Source organism: Mustela putorius, unplaced genomic scaffold (assembly GCF_011764305.1).
Source record: "Mustela putorius furo isolate JIRA1106 unplaced genomic scaffold, ASM1176430v1.1 tig00003859_pilon_pilon_pilon, whole genome shotgun sequence".
Lineage (NCBI taxonomy): Eukaryota > Metazoa > Chordata > Mammalia > Carnivora > Mustelidae > Mustela > Mustela putorius.
In genome coordinates, this window is record NW_025422011.1 from 12,843,195 (window position 1) to 12,852,151 (window position 8,957).

At 49.0% G+C, this 8,957-nt stretch overlaps 1 protein-coding gene across 3 annotated transcripts in view; it reads left to right on the forward strand.

Moving 5' to 3' along the window:
• Positions 1–3,763, forward strand: part of WT1 (WT1 transcription factor) — a 48,535-nt gene extending 44,772 nt beyond the window's left edge. For all 3 annotated transcript variants that reach the window (XM_004755922.3, XM_013057961.2, XM_013057962.2), the window contains one exon: positions 2,386–3,763. In XM_004755922.3, the coding sequence (XP_004755979.1) occupies positions 2,386–2,507 (122 nt within the window). In that variant the 3' untranslated portion in view covers positions 2,508–3,763. The remainder of the gene's footprint in view (positions 1–2,385) is intronic.
• The last annotated feature ends 5,194 nt before the right edge of the window (positions 3,764–8,957 follow it).

Genomic DNA, 8,957 nt, shown 5'->3' on the forward strand with positions numbered 1-8,957 from the left:
AGTTCTGAGCAGGTGTAGCAAGAGAAAGAACAGTGCACGGCTCTCTTTAACTAATAACATTGTTTCAGAAGGGATGGGGCTGGGAACTACAGAGCAGAAGGGAGAAATGAAAAGAACACTCCTTTACTGTGTGTCCAGAAAGAAAGAAGGAGAGGAGCTAGGTCCCCACTGTTCCTAGTTTGCTGCATTACACGGTGTCGCTCCATTTGATAAGATCATCAACTTTACAGAAAAATAGCAGAAATTCTCGCAAGCCAAATATTTACTCTCTAGAGAGCTCACATTTCATGACGCTATTTTCAGAGACCTGAATCCTTGCTGGGCTAAAAGTTAATGTCCCAGGAGCAGACATGGTTTCTGCCAAACGCATATCAGCATGTGGATATTATTCCCTCTTTACTAGTGTTGAGAGGGGAACAGGGCTTTTATTCACTGGTCGCTGAAACTTTTTGCTTTTCCACAAGCTTGGTGTGATTCCTAATGAAAATAGCACCACCTTTGCTGTGTATTTTCTAGCTTCGGAAGGAGGGTCAAGGCTTAGGGTTATCTCGCTGTATCTTTGCAACATCTTTGTAAGAAGAGGAGGGTAGGCATGTTTTATCCCCATTTTTCAGATGAGGAGACTGAGGCCCGTAGTGATGAAATGACTTGTCTACAGTCCCAAAGCTAGTAAGTAGCAATCCCAATTCCTTCTGCTCCCAGCCCGCCACGTCCCATAGCTTTCTTTTTTGGAGAAAGAGTGTAGGTTCGTCTCACAGCCCAGGGAGGGTAGGAATCAGGAAGAGAGCCAAGGTTAGCAAAGCTGAGTGCCATTGAGAGACCGAGGAGAGTGAAGGCCAATGAGAGAAAGGGTTGGGCTTTGTCCATTAGAACATGACCTTTGACAGCGTGGCTGGAGGTTGGGGAGCATAGCCAAGGGTCAGATCAGGAAGAGCAGAGGAATAGTTGAGTGGAAGATGAAGGAAAACATGAGGTTGTGAGCCCCCACGCAGTGGCAGATTCTCAGCCCCAATAGGCTGCACTTATAAACCTGTGCCCGCCCCAAAGTTGATGGGACAGGCCTCTCTTTTGCCCTTCTCAGGTGCCTCTCGTGTTTCTTCTTTTTCTTAGTCCTGAGCTCATAATTTGGTGAGAAAATTATCATTCCTTATATCCCGGCCCCCTCCTCCTATAACCCTGTGTCTATAGGCATATGTGCAAAATGACCCATGCCACTGGCAGACTGTTTTACCCTATTTTGATCAGCCCCCAGTTCTGACCCTGGGACAGTGCCTCCCCTGGGACATTGCTCCCTGCTTTTGCCAACCAGTAGTTCTCAGAGGAGCTAAAGTGGGACCAATGATATCCTGGGAAGTTCTCCTTGGTTTGACAGAGATTGGCTTCTGAGGGATTTTTATTTGGGAAAAAGACACACACAGCTCTATCTCCATTAGGGCCAGGCCTGGGAGGGGGGAATCCTGCCAAGCGCATGGGCTTAGGAACAGACAGGCCTGGGGGATTAAAGCCCTGTTTGGGTCTGCCCTTGCTAGTGGTCTAGCCTCAGCTCCAGAGTGGGGATACTAATACTTGTCTTGCAGAGCTGTTGTAAGGGATACGTGAAATAAAGTATACAGAAGACGCCGAGCACAAGGCTGGGCATATATTAGGCATTTCATAAATGCTGATTATCTTCCCTGTCCAGAATGAGGCTTGGAAGGAACTTCTGAGAGCTCCTTAGGTGGGGAGGTCTCGATCTTGTGGCAGGCTCGTTAAAAATCTTAAAACTATGCCTCGACTAGAACAGGGATTATGCTCTGAGGAACAATTGAAGGTAAAGGAAGCAAACACCCTGCCAAGTGGTATCAGCGACTTATTTTAAAATACACAGCCCATCCAGAATATCGACACAGACAGAGATATGCAAGCTACAGTCCCAGCTCTACTACAGGAGGGTGACCAATCAGTAATACCCAGGGTCAGGAACCTGAGCTCCTGCAGCCCAGTGAAGCTGGATTCCCTGGGAAGACAGTGGAGGGGAAACATCTATGCAATTCACAAAACGGTCTAAGAGCAAAGGTTGAAACAAATGTTTTCCCCTCGATTACATATGAGTTGCCCATTTTGATTAACTAGACTCTTTCCTTTCCTGTCATTTCCCCAGTCCTCTGACTTAATAATATTTCATACTTTCGATAGTCATTTAATCCTGAAGGGTCCAGAGGTGCTGCCATTCCAAGGATGCCCATGAAATGAGCCCGATTTGTTAGTCTAGGGAAAGAACTGGCTGGGGAGGGGGGTGGGGTCAGGGGTGAGTGCCTTGGGATGATTTAACTCAGGCCTTTGAGAGTTGAACTTGTGCCCAGTCTCTCCGCCGCAAGTGTCTCTGACCGGCAATTGTGTCAACAGGTGAAAAGCCCTTCAGCTGTCGGTGGCCCAGTTGTCAGAAAAAGTTTGCCCGCTCAGACGAATTAGTCCGCCATCACAACATGCACCAGAGAAACATGACCAAACTCCAGCTGGCGCTTTGAGGGGGTCCGACCGGGGGACATGCCTGTGTCCCAGGCAGGACGGTGTGTGAACTCCTTTCAAATCTGACTTTAAAATTCCTCCTCACTCACCTCTCTAAGAAGGAAATGGCCGGTGGTCGTCTTCAACCAGCTTCCAAGACAAGATGGCTGTGCTGCTGGATCCCGCCAGGTTTGCCCCAGGCCGCTGGGTTCTGCTTGGCTGGCTTTTCCAGAGACCCTGGAGAAGTGGCTGACAAGGTCCAGTTAGTTCAAAGCCCACCTCCGCGATTTGGTCTGGGTTTCCCACTGGGAGAAGAGCCATTGTTGGTAACGTCCCCCCCGCCCCCTCTTCTCCTTTTACGTTCCTTTTCACTAGGAATGGAGTCACTGTACTATTTTCCATCATAGAATATGGGGCATGTGTATGTGTCTGCTAATGTAAACTTTGTCATGGTTTCCACTTACTAACAGCCAGAAATAAATCAGAGAGCAAGGCACCGGGGCTGAGCCCCGTCTGACATTCCGGAGGCTAGGCAGGCCGCTAACCTGGACAGCGCGATGTACTGCTCCCAGGCCTCTGAAAAGACGTGTGTGTTTCAAGCAGCCTAAGAAAGAATCAGAACTAACCAGTACCTCTGTAGAGAAATCAAAAAGAATCTTCCCGTTGAGCTAATTCAATGTTAACATTTGCACAATGCTGTTAAGAAGCTGTGCTTGGAGATCTGAGATTTGGGGTTTATTTTTGACTTTTTGGAGTTATAATCACATTCCTCTTCAGAGATGTACATCTCTCCTCACACAAAGGAAGTGGAATTCATTTTTATCATCTGGGGTGTCCTTAGAATGTACAGACCATGTTGGGTATGTGGCTTCAAGTTGTAAAAATTAAGTGATTCTAGAAGAAAATTGGGCTGGTCCAGCATCCCCACTGATAAGACTATTGTTAAGTAACTTTGAGTCTAACAGTGTATGTGGCAAGATGAGACTTACTAGTGTGAGGAAATCCATTGTTTAAAGGTGGTTGAGTGTGTGTGTGCGTGTGTGTGTCTGTGCATGTGTGCTAAAGGAGGGTGTTTATTATTTACTGTTGCTTGAAATTATTGTGTAAATGTATATATCTGATCATGATTTGCTCTTTGACAACTAAACTTAGGAAATGTGTAAATGTTAGATGCATCACTGTTTTGGTGTTGATCTTACAACGTATCAATGATAACACTAAAAATGTAACCTGCATTTTTCACTTCACTCTCAATTAAAGTCTATTCAAAAGGAAAGTGGCAAGATTGTATCTCCTGCATTATGTTCAAATCTTATTAAGAAGGGTTGAGACTGTCTTAAACAGGTAAGATGCTATGGGACATCAGAGGTCACTGGTGTCGTCTATCCACATCCTGGCTACTCTCTGTTTCTCTCTGTTGAACCCCAGGAGGCAGTTATCCATCCTGGAAGCAGCCAGCCCTCCCCCCCCCGCCCAGGTGATGGTGCTCATACTGTGGTCAGATGCCTTTATGGAGGGCTTGGTGAATTTAATCAGGCTATCCTTGTATCCCTAACAAGTGATACAAGATTCCAGGTCAGCGAATGAGACTAGGGATGCTAATGATGACTGGGCTCTGTCTGGAAAGTTCACAGGTACATACGGCAGTCGGGAGGCCAGAGGCTGAGCACCTTGAACACCTAGCACAACTGAGTTGCCATCTGGGGTTATTAGAAATCACCTCGGCAGGTGGAAAAGTGCTTAGACTTTCCAGGGCAGCCGAGTGTAAACGCAAAGGTCTACATTCTGTATAAACTATAAACTCTTTTTCTGGTTCTGATGTATGGTCTCTGAGCTGTAAATAAGGAGATTGACTTGGTGGTGCCACTCCCAGCTCCAGTAGCTTGGAATGCGCCTGCGCCCAGGTTTCACATCTTCCTCCATAGTGTACCCCGAGCAGACGGCCGCTCTGCCACGGAGACTCTCTCCAGCAGCTCAGAGTTTGGGCCGTCTAAAAGTCAGGTCCTGAGGCCCCCTCTTCGTTTGCATCTGGCTCTTGCATCATTGTTAATTATAGCTAGTATGGTGACTCATTTGTATCAGCCAGTTTTATCTTTTCCTGCCAGAAGACAGCATTTCTCTGGAGAAGCTCAGGACAAGCATGGCCAACGTCAGCAAGTCAGAGCGAGCCAGGTCTCACAACGACAGCAAAGCCGCATTGTCTCAACCGCAGGAGGAAGACCAGAGATTCTCACACTGCCCTAGCAGTTTAACAGGCGACAGCTAAGGTCACGACCAACCTGGTTCAAATCCTAAATCCCTAGTTTCCTCTTCTGCAAGGTAGGAACAAAAGATTCCCCTGCTTCCTAGGATTGTTGTAAAGATTAAATTTAAAAAGAAAGAGAAGAAGGAAGAAAGAGGAAGGGAAGGGAAGGGAATGAAAAGAGAAGAGAAAAGAAAAAAGAAAAGATCCAGGACAAAGCAAAGGCTTAAGAAGCATTACCTAGGAAACTAATTAGATAAGAACTCACCTGCTAATTTCCTTTAGCTCTCTGCCCTGGGGATGTTTCCTGGCATTGTCCAGCCATCTTCATTGGTCAGCCCTGCAAAATAACAAATCCAGGGCGCCTGGGTAGCTCAGTAGGTTAAAGCCTCTGCCTTCAGCTTGGGTCATGATCTCAGGGTCCTGGGATCGAGCCCCGCTTTGGGCTCTCTTTTCAGCGGGGAGCCTGCTTCTTCCCCTCTTTCTCTGCCTACTTGTGATCTCTGTCTGTCAAATAAATAAATAAATAATCTTAAAAAAAAAAAAAAGATAAATCCATTTTCCTATACCCCCAAGCAGAGGTGAGGTTTGCAGCAAGAGGGCTCTTGCCGGCATCCGCACAGAGATGACATCTGCTCGCTCTGTGTCTTCTGTGAGGCTCTGGGTGGCAGTGAGTGTGTGCCTCACACACATGAGACTTACGGAGCTGAGCCTCAGTCAATCATCAGGGTGAAAGTCGGGGAAAGTTGGTCGGGGGAGCTCTCTGTACCTCCAGTGAGGTTGTGTTTGGTTCGTGTGTCAAAATGTGCATTTTCCCCTCTTGCTTGACTAGAGTGTCTAGTTCAGAATATGGTTTAATGTCTTTGACAGCCCCCTTCCCCTTTGCTGGATTACTCAGACTGTTGCAGTCCTCTGTAGCCCCCTCGTGCCTGAACTTGTGTTGCATTCTAAGTCTGTAACAATAAATCGTAACTTCCGTGGGTGTAGTGCTTTCCCATCTAGGACGATCTGCAGGGTCAACGGGTCAAGTGTCATTGCCACTTTACAAACGAGAAGCTGAGGCAGGACTTGGTCTTGGTATCCTATACCCACCAATCAGGCTCAGTGATGTAGACTCGCACTCCCTCCACTGTTTCAGATCGGTGAAACGGTCTTCCCAGCCGGACGGTGAGCCGCTGGAGAGGAGCGGATCTGCCTCTCCTGGGTTACTTAGAGGAAGGCCTTCTCAACCTTCAGTGACCATGGGCATCACGTGAGGGATCACCAAGGGGCGTGCTCAGCTTTGGAAGCGCTGGGGCAGGGCCTGAGAGTCTGCATTTCTTACAAGCTCCCAGCTGGGCTGTAAACTGCCCTTTCCACAGCAAGGACCTAGAGAGTGGGCTCAATAAATCCTTGCTGAAAGGTGACTTTGAGATTTGCTCTTGACAGTCCTGGGGCCACACTGAACCTGTCTAGCCCAGAGAGGGAGCAGCCAGGGAAGACAGCCCCAGGACTGTGCTGCGGTGGCCTGTGGAGCTGTGGGTAGGGACGCTCATACTACAGGTGTTACCCCGGTGGATCCGGGAGAACCCATGGGGAGTTCTGGTTTCCAGCCTGGTCTCCCCATCCTCTGTTGGTGACTTGCCACAAGCAGGGAGGCCTCCCTGGGCGAGACGAAGTGTGCTACGGATCCAGCCCTTATGCCTCTCATGGTCCACGTTGCCAAAGCAGCCCTCAACCTCCCTGACACCCACAACTTGGAATTCTGTGGCTTTGGAGAGAACTGACTCCCCGTGAGCCAGCAGCCTTGCTGACAGGCAGGAATTCCCCATGTCCTGCTCCTACCGAGAACCACTTGCTTGGCACCTTGGGTGCCAGTGGGCAAAGGCAGTGGGTTCTAGAACCCTCTCCTCCCTGCCAGGTGCTTGCACTTCTGGTCTTGGACCAACAGGTATGTCCAGGAGAGTGTGTGTGTGTGTGTGTGTGTGTGTGTGTGTGTGTGCGCGCGCGCGTGCGCGCGCACGTGCGCACTCTCACCTGGGGGCATTTTTCTTCAAAGCCTCACTGCTGGCTGAGTGGCTACTAAGAATTTCTCACAGGTAAATGCTTAGGACAGTAAGGGAAAGCAAGCTTCCACAGGAAGGAAGACAGATCCCTAAGAAAATTCGAAGGTGTTGGCCCTTTTCATTTAGGTCTTTGCTTCTAATGACCGTGTTATGTGTCAAGGGATTAAAATCTGTGCAAAGCGTAGTAAGCAAATTTAAATGCTCATGATGATGAAGATCACACCTGGTCTGGTTTCTTGCACTGAGAAAGCAGCTGCTTCAGGGGAGGGCGCCGGGCTTTTCTCCATTTTTCAAGAGAAACCCTGATTCTGTTAGTTCTTGAACTGGCCTTGAGAAGGAATGAGAGAGCCAGACAGCAGAGGAAGGGGCCGGTGGGTTTCCAGCCCAGCCAGCAGACAGCCCTGTCTACTCAAGTCCTGAATAAGGCCGGTTTTCAGAGACAGAGGAGAGCAAACTCAAGACCCAGGGCTCTGGAGACTCCCTTGCCTTTAGTCCCAGACTGAAAACCAGCCGGGTATGAGGGGAAGCCTCAGACAGATCGCAGATGTAAGCAGCGGAGGCAGACCAAATCAGCACATGCGAGCTGAAGAGATAACAAGATATTTTTATGGAGCAGGGGAGGACGGAAGGCTGGGCCAGGGGAGATGGGGCCGAGATAAATGCGCAGGGTGGGTTGGTTGAAACAAGCAGCTTTTCCCCTCGCAGCGTCCCAGGGGCTTTGGGGATGTTGACACCGGGTAAGAAGGATTGCCTGACACGGCAAGGATTCTGAGGGCCACTGAGGAGGCAGCTGGACTCCGGGAGAAAGGGGGAAGGAGGGATGGCAAGAGGGAGACAGACAGCTCTGGCAAGAAGGATGAGACGGATGAGGGATGGAGTGTGGATGTCAGGGAGGTCTGACAGGAAGAGGGGGCTTCTGTCTGACAGGGCCTGACCCCCACGTGAACCGGCGCCAGCACTGTGAACACGCACCCGGGGCTCTCCCACGTCGGAGATGCTCAAGTGCCAACAGGCAAGTGATCCTAACAGGGGCCATTTATTGGTCCTTCGTGTGTGGATGGAGCCAGGAGTTCTCCTGAGAACATTCCCATTTTACAGGTGAAGAAACAGGTTCCAAGAAGTACGTCCTACGAGGTAATATACAACCGGCTTATATAACCGGCTTGTACATGGCAGAGTTGAGATTCTCACTCGACTCTGACTCTTAGCCCCTTCCTTGTATCCTGTTTATCCTTCCGTCCCCACACCCGTTGGCCCCACAAACCTGAGGAGCAACCCCAATGCCTTGCCCGCTTGTTCGTTTGGATACTGCGAACGTTTGTCCGGTGTGGGGAGAAAGGATATGCTTGATCGGCGTGGTGGTCTCTCCCCACATTGCAGAGTTCTTTTGTAAAATATGTTTTCATTCAGTATTTTATATTAAATACCGGAACTTAAGAAATGACATAGCATAATGTGAGCCGGACAGTGATAAAAGGGGAAAATTGAGAAACACATTTAAAAGTTCAAGGTCAATGAGTACTTTTAAAAAGCAGCATCCTGCTTTCCCAAGGAGCTGAACGTCAGAGGGAATGGGCTGAGGAGGAAGCTGTTGGTTTCTGGCGATGGTGGGGGAGGGGGAGTCCTGTGGATGTGTCTCGTACATAGGACTGTCCCCACATCTCAGCAGGCAGCCTCCATGTTTCTAAGATGTCATTGGGTCCTTACTATCCAAATGAAGAGGTCCAGGGACACTGTCACAGATGCCTCTTGGACCAATTTTTCTGAGGTCTAAAAATATAATGACCCATGTCCCTGGCCTCAATTTGGGCACAGCTTTCCTTCCAGCCTCAACCCTAGCAAACCTCTCCCCTAGCCAGAGAGGAAGGGCATGGTGATGCTTGGTCAGAGTTTGTGGAGATCTTATGGGGGAAGATAATCAAGTGGGGCTGCGTGACAAAGATGTCTTTGAAGTCACTGTGTGGATAGCCAAAATTCATTCTGAGGTAGTTTCCTGATGCTGCCTTCTGGAGACAAGCTGCCACCACTTTTTGACAGGGACCCTGAGCCCTCAGAAGAGGCAGCTGAAGAGATGTGAATTTTGAAAGACTCCTACATTCCCTGGGTGTTCTAGCAACATCCAACACTAGTGGCAAGACAGAATGGTTCTGTTTGCTGATCCAGCCACTCACCTCTGATGAGAG